The sequence below is a fragment of the Rhinolophus sinicus genome, linkage group LG03, assembly GCF_036562045.2.
Source record: "Rhinolophus sinicus isolate RSC01 linkage group LG03, ASM3656204v1, whole genome shotgun sequence".
Classification (NCBI taxonomy): domain Eukaryota; kingdom Metazoa; phylum Chordata; class Mammalia; order Chiroptera; family Rhinolophidae; genus Rhinolophus; species Rhinolophus sinicus.
This window is the reverse complement of record NC_133753.1, coordinates 13,232,661-13,253,513: the sequence shown is the minus strand read 5'-3', so window position 1 is coordinate 13,253,513 and position 20,853 is coordinate 13,232,661. Positions and strand designations below refer to the sequence as shown.

Here is a 20,853-nt window from a genome sequence, read left to right as displayed (position 1 = left end):
GCTCGGTAAACATTTGTCTCACTCCTGTCTTGTGTTTCACTTGCAGTTTCCCCAGGGTCTCATTTGTGGCTGTTTCGCTCTGCCTCACAGCCAGTATTTGTATATTTTCTGTTTTCCAAAGGTGGTTGAAGTCACATCTGCTATGATCACCTCCCTAACTCCCATCTCTAAATCAGTGACCTTCATATTTCTGACCATACAGTTTTGTATACTAAAGTCATTTTTCACTGTACATGCCATGTATGCACATTACTATTAGTGTATGTGTTAGAACATGTAAAAATAGAACTCTGAGGAAGATGGAGATAATAAATATTTCTATAATAGAATTTCTTGTACTTCTACACCTCAGTGGATAGTCTTAGAACCCAATTTGGAATCCACTTCTGTATGTTGTTAAAGATGTGTCATTTTTAAGTTCTTCATTTTTATGGACTCTCCAGAAAGAGAGACTGTATTCGTTTACTCAGTATATCATGTTGTACTGGAAGCACTGTGAAAGTCTTAGTAAAGAAGAGTTCTTATAGTCAGAAAAAACAAGGAAAATCCCCCCTTCAGGGTCCTTCCCACTGTCGTCCTCAGAGGTAAGCAGTGCACTTCAGATGGTTTGGTGTATATCTAGTCATCTTGGCATTTTGTCGTGTGTGTGTACATGTGCATCTTTGTGTATAAAGAATATTCTATGTTTGTTTATATGTATGTACATATATGTATATGTAAGATAGGAATTACACCACATGAATTTTTCTGTGATATGTTTTATTCCACTTAGTGTAACATGGAGAGAAGTATAACATATAGTGATTATGAATTCAGAGATGCAGGGAGCCCGCCTGCTTGGGTGTTCATCCAGGCTCTGCTACTTACTACCTGACATTCATGTTCTATACTTTAGTTTCCTTAAAATAGGTAAACTTTTGCTGATGCTGGATTGTTTACCTTGGAATCTATGAAAAGATCTTTGCGTATTCTGCATTTTAAAGTTGGGCTGGGCACCACGGGTGATAACACGAAGCTTTGCATGGGCTCTTTTTAGGCCCGTTGGCCTGCTTTTCTCATTGAGTTTGTTTGCTACCCTCTAGCGAACCAGCTGGTGTGGCTGTGGATGTGCTGTTCGTCCTAACGTTACTGTAGATGTCATCCGTCAGCTTGTGCTCTTAGAAAATATTATGTGAATCCAAAGCCTTGTCAATTTTGAAAATTATTTCTATCCAAAAATTTTTGAAAAATTAGATTAATTTACAGGTACAGTGGAGAAATGAATAAAGATTCTTATAAATTTAAGCACTTTTTCTTCTGTTATTGTGAGCAATATCTATTTAAGTGGGAAAGCAAAGGCTACAATTCTTTGTAGAATTATTCTTTTGGAGAGGCTATGGGGAGTTGTGTCCACCGTCTTGCATCTTCGCATTTTGTACAGCTTATTTGTTAACTTGGTGAGTAAATCAGTAAAAATGACCTTTCTCAAACTAAAGCCATGGAAAGACATTCTATGTTCATGGACAGGAAGATTTTAATATTTTTAAGTTGGTGATACTCCCAAATTGATCTATGAATTCAACTCAGTCTGTTAAAGTTCCTGCTGGCTTTTTTGCAAAAGTTGACAAATCATTCCTAAAATTCATGTGGAAATGAAAAGGACCTAGAATAGCTAAAACTATTGAATATAAAGTTGGAGAACTTACATTGCCCAATTTCAAAACTTACTACCTAGCTACAGTAATCAAGACTAGCACTTGACTTGCATAAGGGTATGATACAGACCAATGGGATCAAATAGAGAATCCAGAAATGAACCAATACATTTAGGATCAGTGGATTTTCAACCGGTATGCCAAGACAATTCAGTGGGGAAAGAACAATCTTCAACAAATGGTGCTGCATAACCAGATAACCACATGCAAAAGAATGAAGTTGGACCCTTGCCTTATACCACCATATATAAATATTAACTCAAAATGGATCAAAGACCTAAACGTAAGAGCTGAAATTACAGCATTCTTAGGAGAAAAAAGAGGTATAAATCTAAATGAGCTTGATTTAGATAACCAGTGATTTCTTAGCACCAAAAGCATAAGCAAACAAAACAATACATACATTGGACTTGATCAAAGTTTAAAGGTTTTTGTGTTTCAAAGGATACTGTCAAGAATATGAAAAACCCAACAGATTGGGAGAAAAATCACCTACCTAAAAACAGTCTAGTATCAAACCAAGACCAAGTCTCATTTCCCCATCTTTGAAATTCGCATCATATCAGTGCAGTTGAATTCCATTATTACCACATATATTTTTAAAGAGATTTATCTATGATTGTGGGTCCAGTTACCCTCCCTGCCCTTGCCTGACAAAGGAAATGCCGGATACTGTCCTATACCATTATTAAGGGTAAATGAAACTGAAGATACTAGATAAAACAATTTAATCTGAAGCTTAATATTTATGGTTTAATAGATGAAGAGACAAAAGTATACTCAATTCACATCCTATTCTGGTATGAAGTACTTAATGTTGTTACATTGCTTCATTTAGGCTTTAGATCTTCAGTGCTTCTTGTCTTGAAGTAAAGAATAGAAAATTCTTTGTCATGAAGTTTCAGCCAATCAGAAGCCAGAATTCTTTTGTATGTAATAATAGGGTTTATTGTTTGGAGAGGAGCTAGCTATAAGTGGGACTTTACTTTTGAGTTTTGATTCCAGAAATGTACAGCCCTGTCTTTTTAATTGCAGGTTTTAAAATGTTATTCATTCTTAATACTTCTTAAAATAACAGCCTTAATCCGTACTTTTACTTTTGATGAAACAATTTAATGGGCTGTGAAGGAAAAATTACCAAATACTAAGAGGGAGATAAGATTTTATGAAAATGGCTTCAAGGTTTCCATCACCATCTCTACCAACTTTCTTCTCACCTGGGCCAGTTGACTTCGGTTCTGTAACAAGTTCATCTTGTTCACTGAATGAGCTAGACAATATTTCCCATCTTTTAAGGAAAATATCAACTGATATCAATGAAATTAAAGGAATGAAAGCAGCAGTTTTGACAGCGGAAGCAAATCTTTTTGATCTGAATGTTAGAGTGTCACAGAATGAAGCTAAAATTTCATCTTTGGAGGTTAAAATGAATGAATATTCAGCATCCACTGAATGCAACAGAGAGTTTGATGGTCTTCAAGAGGAAGTAGATTTTGAATCACAGTCAAGGACTGATGGTGTAAAAATAATTGGCTTCCTTAGAAACATTGAGAAAGGTAAATTCGTATATGTGATATCTTCTAGATACCCATGGGACTATCTTTTCATGTAACTTGACTAGTTCTCATAAAGAGGCAGCAAGTCACAACTTGAATTTTTCATGGACTTTTATTGACAGAGTAGGACTCAACATGATTTAACTCAAAGTGCTTATCATCAAATTGAGTTAGAGAATATCAGTTTGTGTCAGTGTAACTGAGGAAATTGTGAACCTGTTTAGGAGTTAAGTAGAGAGATCCAAGTGATTATTTTCATGCTTTGGTGGGACCTGGACTGCAGTGTTTAGTGTCATGCTTATTCAGTGTTTTCTTGGTATCTATCCATCCAAGCCCATAGTTTGTCTTTTAGGAACTCTGACCAGATAACTCTGGAGTGTTTCATTTTGCAGATTCACGGGATGAGGAACTGAGTTGGTGAGAGCCCAGGTGATGGAGGGGGATGTTTATTATGTTGATCTTGCAGTTGGCTGTTGCCTGTCTCCCATGGTTCAAGCTGTGGGTCCACGAACCACCACCTCTTGGCTTTTACCCTTTATCTCCAGGCTTTACCTCCAGTCCAGGAAAACTGGCCTCCAGAGGGAGAACCAGGAATGTTTTACATTGCTGTTTTTGGTTTAACCCTGAGTACAGTTTTTTTGGTCTTACAGACCTTTGGTCTATAAATGTTGGTAAATTGTATTGTTGAAGCTTTATTTTTAAGACTTCTAATTCAGAAACAAACCAGAAAGGTTATTTGGGGCTTAATTTCTGGAAAACATACATGCTGGTGTTTTTTTACACTTAGTAAAGTTTTAACATTTTTATTCTAGGAACTCAACAGAGGCAGTTGTTATCCCGACTGCAGATTGATCCAGTAATGGCAGAAACTCTGCAGCTCAGTCAAGGTTGGTAATCTTAAATTTTCGTTGTAATCTAGCATTTTTCAGTTGCTATTTACATTCTTTACACCTCATTTAATGTATCTCTTAGATCCTGCCCTAAGATGCTGTATTTAGATCTGTGAAAATATTTTAGGGACAGGAGACAAGATCGGCATTTTCTTCATGTTATATGGTGTTTTCTAGTTCTTGCTTTGTTCAGAAACTTCCTTTGTTGCCATTTTACCCGGGTCCCTGCAGTCTGTTCGCCGCCACTTGCCTGCTCCTGGACTGACCTGAGTCCCTCCCCCACTTTCCTCTCTACCCACCGTTTGCCGCTGCCCTGAGCTGCATTAGTGTCCTGGCCTGTCCAACCCTGTCCTGACTTTTACTTCACTTTACAATCTCATTGTCAGGGATACACCTAGAACTTACTGTGCTTAGAGCCACTGTAACTTAATCGCTGACCTGGCACCCCATCCCCCACACAGACATACATCCCATGACTACGCCAGAATCGGGGCACGTGCCGCAATTTGCTGTTTTCAGTGCCCAGCCCTTGCCAGATGCACGTGCCATCCCTAATAAGTGTGTGCTGAACAGATGAAGGGAACCATTGGATACCTGCAATCTTAATTTCAGAAATCTTACTTTAACCGTCCTTCTATTTCTCCTAAACTTGCCTGTTGTTGGAAACTGGTCCATTGACTCCTCCTTGTCAACTCCTAACTGAATTTACTTCCTCTTGGTCAGGACTCCCTAGTCAGCAGCTGTATTCCCTGACCTTCCGTGGCCTTCGGTCTCAGAAAGATGTGCTCGTCTCTCTGAGGGTTTCCTTCCACCCCCGAGTCAGATGATGACCGTTATGCTTTTGCCGTGCTCATGTAGCTTTAGTCTTTGCCTCTCTTCTGACTTCTCTCCCCTACCTATGAAGTATTCTCCATTCTTGATTTCGCCCTCTCATCTCCCAACATTCCATCCTGCTTTCTACGTAAGGTTATTTTCTTTCAAAATGTTTGGCAGCTGCAGACTATATGTTGTACTTATTCATCAGCTCTTGGCATATTCTTTTTGTTTCCTTTAGTTATTATTTTTATCCATGCTGCACATACAGTTTGAAGCATCAAGTGGTTCTACAAGGTTTATGAATGACTTCTTTTGCTTACCTTCTGTCATGTCTTTTGTTTTGAGAGCCCTTTTATTTCTGTATGTTCCAATCCCCATTTTTTTAAACATACTGGTTTTGTTTCATGTATGCAATACTTCTATTTCTCTGAGGATATTAAAGGTGTAGTTTTAAATATTTTTCTTCCCTCTCCTTGATTTTTCTGTAAGTCATTTGTTTTGATCACTGTCTTTCATGACAGAGGTTTTCCTCAGATGTCTGGGCATACTTGGCTGTCTTCTATTTAAGAATGGGACACTTAAAAAGCTGATGGCTCATTAGTTGGGGATGGGATGGAGGCTTTTGACTTCACATTTGAATGTAGATCTGCAGAGGTGAGTGATTTGTCTCACCTGTCTAGTTTGGGGGCACCTGATGTCCGGGTCTTTAGGCCTTTCCCGTTAGGCTGGTCAGCTTCTCCTAAGAAAGATCTTTCAAGTAGTGAATTGGCTGCCAGGATTCTGGCAGCTAGGTGGGGGTGGGGGGCTAGGGAAGGCACCTCAGCATTAATTACTACCGTGTTTCCCCGAAAATAAGATGTAGCCGGACAATCAGCTCTAATGCATCTTTTGGAGCAAAAACTAACTTAAGACCTGGTCTTATAAATACAATATTATAAATATAAATAAGACCAGGTCGTTTATTAATTTTTGCTCCAAAAGATGCATTAGAGCTGATGGTCCAGCTACGTTTTGTTTTCGGGAACACACAATATTTAATGTTTAACATACTTTTCAGAACAGTGTTTCTTTCAGTGTGGTTGGCGTCCCTTGATCCAAGAGCCCCTGTTTATATCTTTCAAGAGTTTAAAGCTCCACTTTCTCCAAGGGAGAAAAGGGTCAAAGGTTATCAGGAAATATAACTGCTTTAAAATTTTTTAATAGTATACGGTTTATTTTGTTGTAGCACCTTTCTGTCAGAGACTGGTGCTGCATCCATAGGCCTCTCCCACAGTGATCAGTGGGAAGGTGTATCTGCAGTTACTATAGGTGTCTTCAGTATAGAGGTAGGGAGTAGGTGCAGGGAAGGGTCAGGAAGGAAGAGAACACTTCAGAAAGAACTAACTGCGTCTGAAATGGACACTTGAACACACGTCTCTGTTGCCCTGTCTCCCCCCACCCTTCCCAAGGTCCCGTGTGCTGCCTGGGTCTCAGCCTTGGGACAATCTTGGGATCCACATTGGGTTGCTTCATTACTGGTTCAAGACTCAACTTCTGAGCATCTACTAATTTAGTTTTTCACTTCCAAAATGTAGTTGTCTCTCCTTTTACAATTATTTTCTTTGTGAGTTTATGATTTTTTTAAAATGAATTAACTCCTTATTGACTTTTTAGTGGGGTTTCAGGAGGAAACAAAATACATGGGGTCAGCCTGCATTCTTTACCCAGAAGATGTCACTGCACCATCTGTCTGATACTGCTTGATCCAGGCTGCTAACATTAATCTCGTAGAGGTGACCAGTGGCTTGGGCGGATAAAGCTCTGCTTTTAATGCATACATTTCTAAACTGTAGTTTGTGACACTTGAATTCCCGTGTTTTCTTCATTCTCTGATCCTTTGGCTTCCAGGACTTCACTATCCATTCTTCTACTAACTCCTTTTCATTCTCCTTTATCAACTGTTCTCTTCCTCTGCTACCCCTTAAAATGTCAACTTTACCCTGTGTCCTGCCCTCAGCATTTCCATCTCTTCTGTATTCTCTCAAGATGCAAACTCCGGGTAGTAGGACTGCTTTGCCTCAGAACAGTGCAGGGCGGGGAGGAGCGCAGCAGCCCGTGGACTAAATTCTGGACTCCACCTGTGCTAGCCGTGAGACCTCAGTGAACCGTGTAAGGACTTTGAGCTGCAAAGTGGTCATCTCACGTGAGGATGCAATGAGAAGATAGCAGCACTGAATATGTACACTTTATTAAACATTCTTATTTCACCTTCAGTTTCGACTCTTATTTGTCTCCCCCTCCTAATGGTCAAATCTGAATTTTCAACTTCTTCCTAAACATCTGAGAGCCCCACAAAAACTTCAAACTAAATAAATCTAAAATTGAGATTTCTCTTTGCCCCCTTTTAAATCAGCTTTTTCTCTTGTCCTGTTTCCCAAGTCAAGTTTCTTTTCCTCCTGTTCTTACGCCTACATCCGTTTTTACCATCTCGACTGCCCTTGCAGGGGAAGGCAGGTATGTCTCCTTCCTGGGATGGTGGTTGAAATGCCACTGCTGTGAAATGCTAGTGCTGATGGGAGTCTGAAATGTGTCTTCTTTCCCTTTCAACGTGTGTTAGAATAGGAAAACGGGTGATCTCAATTACTAATTCTAGACCAGAATCCAAATTCATGGACACAAGATTCTTTCGGCCTCCGCCTTCTTGCCACTCACCTGCTTAGCTCACCACACGCAACCCTCCAGCCACACCACATTTCTCACTGTGTCTCAAATTCCTTGTGCCTTATGAAAGCTGTTGCCTTTTTCCATGCGGTTTCCTCTGCCTGAAATGTTCTATTCTCCAATTCACTCTCTCCCTCCTAGTTTATTCCTGCTCATGTCTTTTACCTGTTGAAATTGTTCGTTCTCTGTAAGCTTTCCCAGCTGGACTAGGTTGCTTTGTATTCTCCCAACACCTTGTTCATGCCCCTTTTGGGTCACCTGAGGCATACTGTTCTGAAATTGTGTATACACCTATTTTCCTGTGTTTTCTTCTTTGTGTACCTAGCACAGTGCTCTCGGGTGTTCAGTTTTTTTCAGTGAATGAACATGAATGAATATCTAGTGACTTTGGGTCTCTGTTATTTGCCTTTTAACTTTCAGAGAAGTAGAACTCGTTAAGTTTGTTGATTGCATATTGATAAGTCAGCCATCTCCGTTTAGGTCTTGGTATATTTTATAAAGTAGTTGGGCCTAAGACGCATATTGCAGATGATGTGAGCTTGTGGTTATTTGTGTTGAAGGTCAGTGTTTTCCATGCTATATATTTTTAAATGCCCATTCATCTTAAAATTCCCCCTCAAAGTAGTCTTTTATCTATACCTATGCAGAAATTATGACACTTGAATTCTTTTCACCAGGATGTGTTTATTTCTGTAAGTGGTACTGTCCAAAATGAACAAAACAGATTTTAGGAAGATTTTAAAAACAATCTTTGTGTTACAATCCTAGGGAACATTAGGACCCTTTATTCTCCATATTTTTAGAAAATATTGTAATTAAGCTGATATTGTTAGGATCCCCTTAGATGCCTCACATACCGTAAGAACCTTTCTATACCGTAGGCAAGGAGTGTTCATTAGAATCTCTTGGTAATGTACTGGATGAGGAAAGAATACGTTGAAAAGGTGTTTGGCGGAGTATTGCAGTCCTGTTGCTTAGTAGAACCGTGATGATGTTCCTTTGAAAATAATTACAGCTATATAAAAGTTTGACATTCTTCTCACATGTGTGATGTTGGGAATGCAAGGTATATTCAAAAGTAAACGTTTGTGGCCAATTTTTTTGGCTCAGATTACTATGACATGGAATCCATGGTCCATGCAGACACAAGATCATTTATTCTGAAGAAGCCAAAGCTGTCTGAGGAAATAGTAGTGACACCAAACCAAGAGTCGGGGATGAAGACTGCAGATACCCTTCGGGTACTTTCAGGACACCTTATGCAGACACGGTAGATGGTTTCTTTTTCTTATGTAGCTAACTTGTGTTGATTAGCTAGTACAGATTAATCGTTAGTTCCCAGCTTCCCTCCTCCCCATCCTAGCCCTCAGTGTAGAGTGGTTTTATTGATTCAGTAGTTAGGCCCTGTGTAGTAAGCCAAATTCCGTTTTCAAAAATTCCAGTTCATCTTCCTTGTTCAGAAATCCATTATCCTACGAATAAGTCAATGCGTGATGTAGCTCTGTTATGCGTATCCAGGAAATGAAAATTTAAAAGCCAGGTGATCAAAATCAGGAAATCTCTCCAGAGAGAGTTAGCCAGTTGGGTTGGGGTGATTCTTCCCTTAGAAAATTGACTAAATGTTCTAACAAACATACAGATAATAAAATTAGTGTAAATATATTATTAGGTTGGTGCAACAGTAATTGCGGTTTAAAAGGTTAAAAATAAATGCAAAAACTGCAATTACTTTTGCACCAACCTAATAGAACTGCTGGCAATTGTGTTCTGAGCATAGATGCTGGCTTTTCAGTGCATTTCCGTGTGACCCTCTGGGGATCAAATGGACGGTGGGGTGGTCAGGGTTGAGGAGAGATTGTCCTTAGTGCAGCCTGGACAGTCGCTAGTGATGAAGCAGCAGTGATTGGCCAAAGCCACTGTGTGGTAGCAGGATTCCACTAATGCTGCACCTGGGAATCCTACAAAGCCTTTTTTATGGAAGAAACCTCAGGGCAAGTAAGGGAGAGAGAGAGTTCTGCTGAAGAGCACTTTAGGAGGCTCAGCTTTTTGTGTTTGTTTCCCTAATTCTATGGTATTTTCTATCTATCTGGCAGAGATCTTGTACAACCAGATAAACCTGCAAGTCCCAAGTTTATAGTGACGCTGGATGGTGTTCCCAGCCCCCCAGGATACATGTCAGATCAAGAGGAGGACATGTGCTTTGAAGGAATGAAACCTGTAAACCAAACTGCAGCCTCAAACAAGGGACTCAAAGGTCTCCTCCACCCACAGCAGTTGCAGTTGATGAGCAGGCAGCTTGATGACCCAGATGGTAGCTTTTCAAACGGTGTGTTGAGAGCTCAGATTTTCCCTTTCAGGGTGCGCCATTGTGAAGGGAACCTTTGACATGTTTCTCTACCTGGAATGAATGTTGGTTGGAGGCTTTGCTTGTATTTGTTATTCAGTAGTGGCCTTTTTTTCTTTTCTCAGGCAAAACAACCAGTTAAATTTGAGAATGTTTCTTGTATGTTGTGTAGGTTGGCTGTTATTCTAGTGCTAAAATGGTGTTCAGCCATGGAAGCCAAAAAATACCTCTTAATTATGCATATTAAAGGACGAACCATCATTCTCGATTTCTGTTTACCTTTTCTTTGTTTTTAAAGAAACTATACTTGTTGCTTTTCCCTTGTACCAGCAGTAGTCTCTCTTGTAATTAATTTGACAGAAAAATGAATTTGGATTTTGATGCTATTTCTACCTCAATGAAATTCCCTTGAAAAGAATTTCTCATCTAATCTATCAGAATACTTCCTGGAAGTTTAAAAAAGATGCTATGTTTAAATTAGTATTGAAGCATATTGTATTTAGAAGTCAGATCAACTCAGTTCAGATCACTGTGCTTTGGGCAGATGACACTTTCTCTCGCCGTTTCTTCTCTCATGACACCAGTGGCGGTGCAGCTACTCAACGTTCTCGTGCATGACAGCGTCATCTTGCTCATACCATTGAAAATTTTTAGAAACACCTTCATTGGCAGGAAACACAATTACTGAATCTTAAAAATGATCAGCATCAAAGAAAAAAGTGGGTTTTGAAAGTTTTCTAAAGTAATCCTCTTGGCAGAGATAGGAAAGTGTATTAAATACCTTTTTCAGTAGCTAAAAATATAGTAGCCCTTAGGGGGCGATCACAGACGAGTGAGGAGATACTGCTGTTACCTTGAACTGGATGCTTTTTCTGCTGAATCAGTAACGTAGTGTTACGGTTTTAGTTGGTGGAGTTGAAAATTTGACCCTATTGAAAGGAAGAAAAAAATTTTAATGGTAATAAAGGTGGTAAGAACTGCAATAGTCAGCCAATGCAGATTTCTTGACCTTGTATATTTTGTTTAAAATAAGAGAAAATTTTACTATTTTGGTTTTCAATTTGGTAGCTTAGTTGATATGTTAGGGTCTAGTTTTATTTACCTGTAGCTGTCCATGTTAGATTCTGTTGGTATATATGTCACAGCAGTGACACTCCAAATAACATGTTAGTAAAGCTTCTTGCCTTGGCCCTTATGGAGACGCTGTGGTGAGTGGGGAGCCTTCTACCATTGCTTTGATCTGGGACTCGCAGTGCCTCACTGCCGCTCAAGGTGAGGCTTTGTAGTGGAGTGGAGTGAGGGGGAGAGACTCCTGCAGAACAGTCACAAGGGGCTGTGGTCGGTCTGCTCTCCCCTCCAGGTCTGAAACTTTGTAATTGCTTTTGGTGGCTTTTTGTCCTGTGTTTTAAGGATGCTACCAACAGCAGCAACTGTTTAAGCCACCCGCGCTGGCTATTATGTGCCGGTGCAGATTTTATAGCTTGCAGTAAAGTGAATTTGCCTCTTAAGATGTAAACAGGAAAAGTGTTAACAGCTTATTGAGGTAAATGTTAGGGAAAACCAGAGTCATGACCTTTGTACATGTGACTTACATTTCTTTCAGAAAGGGAAAGTTTCCTTGTAAAGTATTTAACTTCTTTCATATTGCTTGTGAGTATCTACTACTTTTCACCATTTTCCTGCTAGCCAGCTCTTGAGTATTGATTGTTAGGAGTTCTTCCATTTGGCCTGGGTCTCACGTATATTCCATAGTCTAAAGTATGTGCTTTAGAAGGAAGGTAAGACATATTTTCTCTGCAGTATAACGCAGAAACCATTTATATTTGGGGAAAAGTCTGGCCCTACCAGATTTAATTTGAGACTAAGGATACTTTTTATCCTGGAGCTAAATAATGACTTCCTGACTTTTTAAAGCAGCATGGAGTATTTCCCTGTCAGGCATAGTCATAATAGTTCTCTGATGATCTCCTATCTGGGCTTCGGGACTGGATTTGTGTGCCTTGTTCTCTTGTAATGAAAACTGAGGTTGGGTCACTGGAACAATAAGTACTGAACACTAGCTGCTGCATTGTTAGGTTTTGCATTCTTGTTTCCATGTAATCATAAAGCTCTTAAGGAAGACATTTTTCTCTTTGTATAAGGGAGGAGACTGAAGTTCAGACATGTTAGATAACACTTGCCCAAAATGTCTAGCTCACTCTGCTAGGATGTTAAAGACCCACACTTGAACGGCCTCACCTTGGGTAAACGGTCTAGAGGGATGTAGCTGAAGGGGTATCTGCTTCCATATGCATGAATATGAACACTACTAGGTAATTAATACCGTGATGCCCTTCTGAGGGGGCTAGTGTGTCTTGGGTCAGAAGTTGGCAGCTCATTATGGACATCAGGTGTAATTGTATTTGATTTATTCTTTGTTTTAAATTTGAATTATAACAGTTGCCAGCATTTAGAATTTAGATGTCATATAAAAAGGTTTTTGGCTTTCTGAATTAGGAGACAGTCTGGCAACACAACCCGGGTACCACTTGCCGAGGCCATAGTAATTGACCTTGTGATTGGACACGGCTGGTGGGTGGGGTGGCAGTGAGCCCCCGTGGGTGGCACATGCGCTTGCTCTCCCGTTGCTTGTCCCCACCCATTTGCTCCGCCGAGATTTCCTGCCATTGGTTCTCTTCCAGCCAGCCAGGCTCACTGTTGGGTGATCTGCCGGACCCCTTGTGGCCCATTCAGGCAGAAATCTTTGCTTTGGAGACATGGATGGGAGTGTGCATACATCATGAGTGGGAACACTTGTGTTTGGACCCCTCATAATCTTTCCTGAATGAGAATTAGGTCACTTCTTTATCAGCTTGTGTTTTCAGTTTCCATTTTCTTGGCTCCCCACTTGACATTCTTCCCTCTCTTTAATTCAGCTCTGAAATAATTTTGAGAATTGGAATTTTTCATGAGTACTTTGGCTCTAGTGGCAGCATCACTGTCCACTTTACTTTTCACAATGAGAACTGCAGTGTACTTCCTGGTAATCTCTTACAGGGTCCCTTTAACAGCGTTGATCACATTATTTGGACTCATTTATTTCATATGACTATAGACATAGAAAACTAGAAGATTTAAAGACCGGGTTGTGAGGGAAACTTGAAAGATGCCATGTACTGAATTGATCATAATTAATGAGATGCTTTTAATTCCTCTCCCTTTGTAGCTGAGATGAGTGACCTGAGTGGAGCACAAAAACCGGAAAAACTTTTGGAGCGCTGCAAGTACTGGCCTGCCTGTAAAAATGGGGACGAGTGTGCTTACCATCATCCTGTTTCACCTTGCAAGTGAGTAGCGGCAAACCAATTCTGGTTTTCGGGTTAATTTCCATACCCAATAGCTTCTTCTGTTTTATGGTAAGTTTGAGTTTTGTAACTCAGTGCGGTGAAACTTACCCTGGCCGTCCCTGAATAGCGTCTTCGTGTGTGTGTTGAGTGGGGAGATGGGAGGCTTTCTTTGTGTCAGACCTATGAGATACTGACATTTCTGGGTTTCCTTGAGGATTCTGTACATTTAAGGAGATGAGTATGTAACTGCCCCCGTTTGTATGCAGTGTGTTCATACACACGTACGTTTTTAAGGCATTGGGGAAAATTAGTTACAGGTAATGAGGAAACTTTGGACTTGGGTAATTTTTCCTTGCTGGCTGGTTCAAAGGAATGAACTTTAGGAGATGGCTTTTAGTTTAGTTTTGTGGTTGTTTTTTTTTGTTGTTGTTCTATAGATGGACTCTCCATGTTTTAACTTTAGGAAATTTTGATGTGAGAATAATAAGGAAGTATACATCGGGAGATCACGGATGATTCGCTTCTTTCCATAGCACAGTGCCTTGCATGTATATTATGCTCACTATAGTCAGTTCACTTCGTGAACTATACAGACCTGAATGATAGAGGAAGTGGTGTGAGGCTTCGTATCACAAAACATCCTTTCATGTGGCTTGACTTGAGCTGAAAATCTGTCAGTACCCCAGGCTTTGGAATAGACAGTTGTGTCCATTTTGATATCTAGCTCATTTAAAAATGGAGTTTCCTTTGTTTTCTATTATTTCTGTGTTTCTCAAAAACAAATAGTTATGCAATATGAATATCAGGAGCCTCTCTACAAAAAACTAATAATGCATTGAGAAGATTAAATGTGAATAATATGCTTTTTTTTGTTTTATAGAGCTTTCCCCAGTTGTAAATTTGCTGAAAAATGTTTGTTTATTCATCCAAATTGTAAATACGATGCAAAATGTACTAAGCCAGATTGTCCCTTCACTCATATGAGTAGAAGAATTCCAGTACTGCCTCCAAAACCAGGTTGGTGACTTTGTACACTACTACCTTTGGATAAAAAGAAAGAAAAATGACATTTTGTGACTATAAAGTGAATTTAAAAAAGTTTCAAAATTGCGCCAGAATCACTTAATGTAACCAGTCTTTAAAGATACTACTTGAGTATTATGTTGACTAATGAATACATCTCACTGTATTTTGACTTAAAATGGTTCCCATAAAAATAGAATGCATTAAAAATTATTTTGCTGAATAAATTTGTTCAATATGTGCCCTTATTTTCTCAGCAGTTACAACACCAGCAACACCTTCTAGTAGTCAGCTCTGCCGTTACTTCCCTGCTTGTAAGAAAATGGAGTGTCCCTTCTATCATCCAAAAGTAAGAACTTGCATTTCCCAAAAAAATTAATTTAATGGTAACTTCTCAGTTGTGAGACCTGGAAGATCAGTAGCAAATTGAATGTTGTTGTGTCTCCTGCCCTCCCGCCCCTTTTTTGTTGACCTTAATAGTCTTTAAGACCTTTAAGTTATTGCTTAGTTTTCACTGAGTTCCGTTTGGCTCTTCAGGCCCTGTGGTGTGCAACTATTGAACGTTAGTCTCCTGTCTCTCAGGAGAGTAGAGCTCACCTTTGCAAGTCAGTTTCCACTCTGCCCCTGAGCGTGTGTTTTTTGGGTTTCTTTGTCCTACCTCAATGCCAGAACTGAGATGAAATCCAGTCGTACTGCTTAATACCATCTGAACGTGTACTGACGGTTTTCACTACCTGTGTCCTAACAGTTGGTGGAGGGACCTCCTGCTGTTGAGTTGCTCAGAGGGAGTGATCTCTGAAATAGCAGCCTGAAGACCATGCGAGAGGCCTTCACTTCCCCCACTGGCAGCTGGGCACGGATGAGGGTGCCCAGTAAGGAAGGGATGTCAGGCAGGACGTGCAGGGCAATCATTACATTGATTATCATGTGCTACGGTTCCGTTGGAAATTTGACTTGCTCTTTGACTAGGATTTTGTGTGTGGAGGGCTGCTCTTTTTTCAGGGTTTCAGCCCCATTAACATTAGGGTTGGCTGGTTATTGTCATCTCAACTTGCTTTGTTTTTATTGTATAGCTTTGCAGAAGTTAAAACTCTGTTACCTCTTTAGCACTGTAGATTTAACACTCAGTGTACCAGGCCTGACTGCACGTTTTATCATCCCACCATCACCGTGCCGCCACGACATGCCTTGAAATGGATTCGGCCTCAAACCAGGTAAAGGTTAAATTAGTTTTGCTAATGCCGTTTCAAATACTTTCCTAATATGTAATTTCTTAAATTTATAAGCACCCAAATTTGGAATAAACTATCACTTTGATTTTTCTCTACTGTTTAATTTTACCAAGGTCCTCTGGAAGAATAATTTAGTACATAAACCAAATTGGTTTTATCCAGCAGTTGCTTATTTACCTAGATGATCTCCACATCAGATTTCTTTTATAACTTGTGAACATATACTAAGGCTTTCGAGAGTTACACTGTTTACAAATCTCACATCAGTTTTCTTAGACAATAGTAATCGTAAAACATTGAAAGAAGTTTCAAAATATTTTAGTGTGGCCTATAAATTTAAATACATGTTATCTTTTATGTCCCTCATACAATTCTTTCAAAATCCGATCTTTATATCATACTCTGTAGAACAAATATTGTCTGAAAATACTCAACATCTTAGCTGAGGTATATGCTATATATGGACAAAAAGCAGTTAATTAAAAACATTTTGGGTTTTGTTTATTCAGTGAATGACACCTAGTCCTACCTGGCAGAAGATCGTGAAGTTTGATGCAAGTTTCCATCCACTGCTGAAAGAGATTCTCCAGAATTTGTCAAATCTTTGAAACTTGGAATATATTGCTTTCATAATATGAAGTTTATTGCCTATCTGAAGTGTCTAATTTTTCAAATTTGGAAGCTTATTTAAGTGGTTTTAACATTGGATGTTTTTTGGTTTGCTTTGTTTTGACTATGGAAAGATAGTTTAAGGAAAAGCTAAATTCTATTAAAATATTTGCGGCGTGTTTGTACACTGCTGTTTCCAGTATCAGCGTTTACAACGTGGTGATACCAGTAAGCCATTGTGGGACTATGGCGTTGCTGTGTGTGCACAGAGAATAGAGTGAGGGAAGTGTCCTTATTCCAGAAGTTGAATGGCTGCTTTCACTTCTTCCAAGGATTATATAATGTTCATAATCCACTAAAAACAGGAGTGGCCAAAAGTGCTGAGATGGCTTAAAATAGTCAATCTTTTTAATTTTAAGTGAATTTAATTTGAAAAGTGTGACACAGCCTTCTCAGGTTGTGTGCTGCTTTGGTAAATAGTCCTTTGCCTTCTGGGTAAGGATGAGGTGGGTGTGTAGGGTGAAAACAGCAGGAATGGCAAAAAAAAAAAAAAAAAAGAAGTCCTTAAAATGCTTTCATTTTACTATTAACATACTTTTAAAATAAATCTTTGGGAGAACTACATTATCACAAAATTATACAAAATTTTTACAAGTCTGTATACACATAAGGTATCAGAACAGAATTTCAACTCACAAGATTATAGCTACCCATCTACTTCCATTCTGAAAAACAACATTCTCAACTCCACAGAAAATACAGATACTGAAGATATTTTTTTAAATGTAAAAGTTAGATTTCAATAGTATATTGTAAATGACAGACTATATAATTACAGAGATCAGATGGGTAAATTGCAAAATAGGACTAAACTTTTGGGCTACTGAATTAAAATATAAAATTTTGTGTGTATGATTTTTAAAATTGTTAAGGCAGAAAGTGTTAAATGCTTTAGAATTAACAAACGGATCACTGATTTTAAAGTAGTTTTTTAGAAAGTAAAGCTAAAAAGTTGGTTAGAAAAAACGAATTAATGCAGAAGGGATAATAATGATTCAGATGTTCTCAGGACCAATTTAAGAAAAAAAAGTTCATTGACTTCTTTAGTCACATACCCAAGAGATAATAAAATCACAGCTGTAAAACTCCATGTTCAAGAGCTTAAAACCAGCAGGCAGTCTGTTCAGTGGCCACTGCTTTTCCATTGGGAGAAGACAGAATTAACCAGTTATTAAACCATTTTGTAAGTTGCACGTTGCTGTGCTGATTCCAAAGTAAAGACTTGAAACAGAGGAAAGACAAAGGAGCATAAAAGCGATCATGTAGTTAGGCTTGAATGAAACGACAGTTCTTCCACTTCATTCTAAAAAGTATATTCCATTGACTTTACGGCATTTGTTCATTCCAGTGTTACTTGAGCTGCTTTACATCTCTGCAGAAAAAATTTGTTTTAAATTATATATCCAGAAATTTAAATAGACTTTTAGTATCATTTATAATTGGTATATAGTTGCATTCTCATAATTCCACTATAAAGAACATAAATGGGGAAACAGGCTTGATTGGTTTAGTTTGGCCATTTTACAAGGTAATACTATGCTAAAATTGGATTTTTTATGGTATTTAGTAGACATTGCCTGGATTCATATTTAAGAGTTTAATCTTTCAGTTGCTATGGTTTATGGGCAAGCTGAGGTTGACTTTAAAACATTTGTTGGATAACTTGGTCTAAAATGAACCACCATCAAAAAGGATCACAAAAAAGGAAAGGAACGAGTATGGCTAGTGTAAGCGGTGAGTGTGCTTCGGCATGCATTTATATACAGAAACGGGACTGACATGCCAGGAGAAGTCTCAGGCTACAAATTCAGGAGCTTAGTCAAATACTGTACACACACATAATTCTTCAGGTTAAAAGAAGACACACGCAGGATAGGTAGGATCTCCACGCCTGTCACGGAATTCTCTTTCCCTTAGTTGATGGCTGGTAAAAGCAAAACAAAGGGGGCTGTGGGATGACTACTTAAAATCAACATGACTTTTAGTGGTGAAACTGACAACAGTGAATAAGGCTGGCTTCTCATGGCCACTTGGAAGAACAGAAATGCAATGGAAGCAATCTTATCCCATATATTTTACTTGCTTAACGTTACAGTTAGAGCTTCTACCTGCACTCTAATGGAAATGGAACTTCTCTTTAGCCCAAAGCTGGCAAACCTGACTCAGAAGGAAAATTTGAAACTGCAAATCTCAAAATTGAAGGAAGAGAGTGGTTCAGGGAAATTTTTTCCCTTTAATTTACCGACTGTCCCTTTGTATATGAATAAAAATGTAGCATTAGTGTATTCTAAAATTTGGCTTTATTTAGGAGAATATTTTGATGTAATGAAAGAATATGATCTTATTTTTCAAGCTTCTATGAACACCTGGATCAGTCATTCAGACACAGCCACTCAGACCTTTAAAACTGACCAGCTCCATCACTGGTTAGGCTTTCTGTGCTATAATTCAGCCATTTCTGTTTTTAGTATTTACAAGTTGTTAGACATAGAAAACTGAGATTTCCAGAAACCTAAAGGAGTCTATTATGCTACAAAGATAACACATTAAAATAAAAATTCATAGGACCAATAGAGCATCTTAAACTTCTTCATACTTAGAAAAATATATTTTTAAATATCAGTCTACATAATTTCCAATCTTCAGGAAACTACAGATAAGCTAAAGAGCAAATTCCTGAATGGCAAGTACTGATCTTTGGCAGCATTTAATGTGAATAGGAATAAAGATCTAAGAGTTCAGCCCCAAGCCACCAAAAAGGAATTTTAATAGACAAGTTTTGTATACAAGTGAGTGAACTTGTATGCATTCCTTTTGGAAATTTGCCTATGGGGTGGATACTCGTACATCTAACCAAAATTTTCCAATTAAAAAAAAAAGCTGTAAAAGAGTTAACTGTACTTTGTAAAGAGTTAAGAGTTAACTGTACTTTGTAAATGTGATTTTAACGCTTTAGTTTATATGTTAAACAAAATGTTTCTATTAGACTACATCTTTAAATATTCAATATTCCCTCCAAGTTAAATACTATTGCTATCTAAAACCTTAAAAATCTGTATGTACACCATTGGAAATTATTCTTCTTCATAGTGTTTCATTAATGAGGCTATATTTTAATTTTTTAATTCTAGACATGACTTCTGAACATAGATTGATAGCTCAAAAATGAAAATGTAGCAATCATGTACTACTAACTTTGGATTTGTTCTTGAACTTTAAACTGCCAGGAGGAAAAAGTCCTGTATAAAAAGGACTTTTATTAATGCTTAAGAAGTATTACATCCTCCAGTGAAACCTCTTTCCTTAGTGAAAATGTTTGCCTTTCAAAAACTGATCCTTTAGGGTAATGGTGTGCTTCCTTTCCTTATGTAGACACAAGGATAAATTATTTCATTAAACAGTGAACATTGCAAATAAAATATAAATTCCAAAAAGAAAAAAGTTTTGTTAAAAAATGAAAATTATCCAAGTTCGGTTTTTAAAGTTTTGGTTTGTTTTTTGAGGAGTGCTGTCCCCCTAAACCCTAGCCAGCACTTACGCCAAATATGCACACTCCCCAAAAGTAGGGATTAGCTTTCACCATCGAGTATTTATTCAGTCCTTTCTTGAAATGTAATTATCTGGCAGTGTATGGATTATGACAGTTACCAGTGCATATAGTATTATAATAAATATTTTGAATTTATCAATCTTCTATTTTGATGATTCTAGGCATATATCCCTGTTACAGTCTTAAATTAGCACCACTTGACCATGCAGGATTTGGTTCGGTTTTTTCCCCCCTCTTCTGTTAATTCTGGTTTCTCAAGGCTGTTAATTTATAGTCTTCTCGGCGTCCATATCTTTCAGTGAAGCATATGTACACATTTCCAGACAAATAAACTGCAATCAGAGGGGAAATTGCAGTGAGTTGATTATATTTCTAGATTTTCAGAACAGTTTAATGTTTTCAATTGAGCTTTCAAATCATACATACGGATATAAAATTTTCCCTCGTTAACTTCTTTTATTCTGTATTTACATAGTACGTGACTCCAGGAGCTAACTGGTTATGCTACCTTATACTGCTTACTTCGTCCGTAAACTGAAGTTGTGGACGTGCTATTAAAGCTCTTAGGAACTAGTACAGACTGTCTGCTCTTCCTGGGCTGAGAAAGTTACCCACCTGCAGTCATCACCTCCAGCACTAACAACATGTCGATCACCACTGGTAAATCGAATATTTGTCACATGGGGTGAATGACCCACAAACCTTTTGTGCTTCGCCTATAAAACAAAAATAAAGCTCAGGGTGTGTAAAGCATACAAAAATCAAAGGTTCCTATCAGGAACCATAATCTCCCATCACCAGGGTTGTGGAGAGAAGAAGCAGTTAGGACCACAGCCAGTGGTTAAGTGCTTTTTCAGATTTAGTAATCGATCTGCACGTAACGCAAACCAGATTATTTGGGCAGTCATATGTCTCCAGGTACTCTGAACATTTTCCTCTGAGGAAAAGCATTTGAAACTTGGTAATAGATTGATTAAAGGTTTGATAAAAGACTAATCACAGCTTTATCAGAATAGTTTGCAAAGATGGTGTTACTTCGGGGCAGGGGGATAT

At 38.5% G+C, this 20,853-nt stretch overlaps 2 protein-coding genes across 14 annotated transcripts in view; one reads left to right on the top strand and one right to left on the bottom strand.

Annotated features, from left to right (window-relative positions):
• ZC3H14 (zinc finger CCCH-type containing 14) overlaps positions 1–16,220 on the top strand; it is a 36,264-nt gene extending 20,044 nt beyond the window's left edge. For 2 of the 6 annotated variants that reach the window (XM_019744679.2, XM_019744642.2), the window contains 8 exons: positions 4,063–4,137; positions 8,767–8,926; positions 9,750–9,982; positions 13,206–13,326; positions 14,207–14,343; positions 14,607–14,698; positions 15,457–15,563; positions 16,091–16,220. In XM_019744679.2, coding sequence (XP_019600238.2) covers positions 4,063–4,137; positions 8,767–8,926; positions 9,750–9,982; positions 13,206–13,326; positions 14,207–14,343; positions 14,607–14,698; positions 15,457–15,563; positions 16,091–16,097 — 932 coding nt within the window. In that variant the 3' untranslated portion in view covers positions 16,098–16,220. The remainder of the gene's footprint in view (positions 1–4,062; positions 4,138–8,766; positions 8,927–9,749; positions 9,983–13,205; positions 13,327–14,206; positions 14,344–14,606; positions 14,699–15,456; positions 15,564–16,090) is intronic. The other 4 variants (XM_019744691.2, XM_019744661.2, XM_019744652.2 and 1 more) reach the window with 3 other exon arrangements.
• Positions 16,221–16,754: 534 nt separating this feature from the next.
• The window catches only part of EML5 (EMAP like 5), a 145,790-nt gene continuing 141,691 nt past the window's right edge, over positions 16,755–20,853 (bottom strand). For 4 of the 8 annotated variants that reach the window (XM_074327060.1, XM_074327061.1, XM_074327063.1 and 1 more), the window contains one exon: positions 16,755–20,516. In XM_074327060.1, coding sequence (XP_074183161.1) covers positions 20,364–20,516 — 153 coding nt within the window. In that variant the 3' untranslated portion in view covers positions 16,755–20,363. The remainder of the gene's footprint in view (positions 20,517–20,853) is intronic. The other 4 variants (XM_019744571.2, XM_019744585.2, XR_012494561.1 and 1 more) reach the window with 3 other exon arrangements.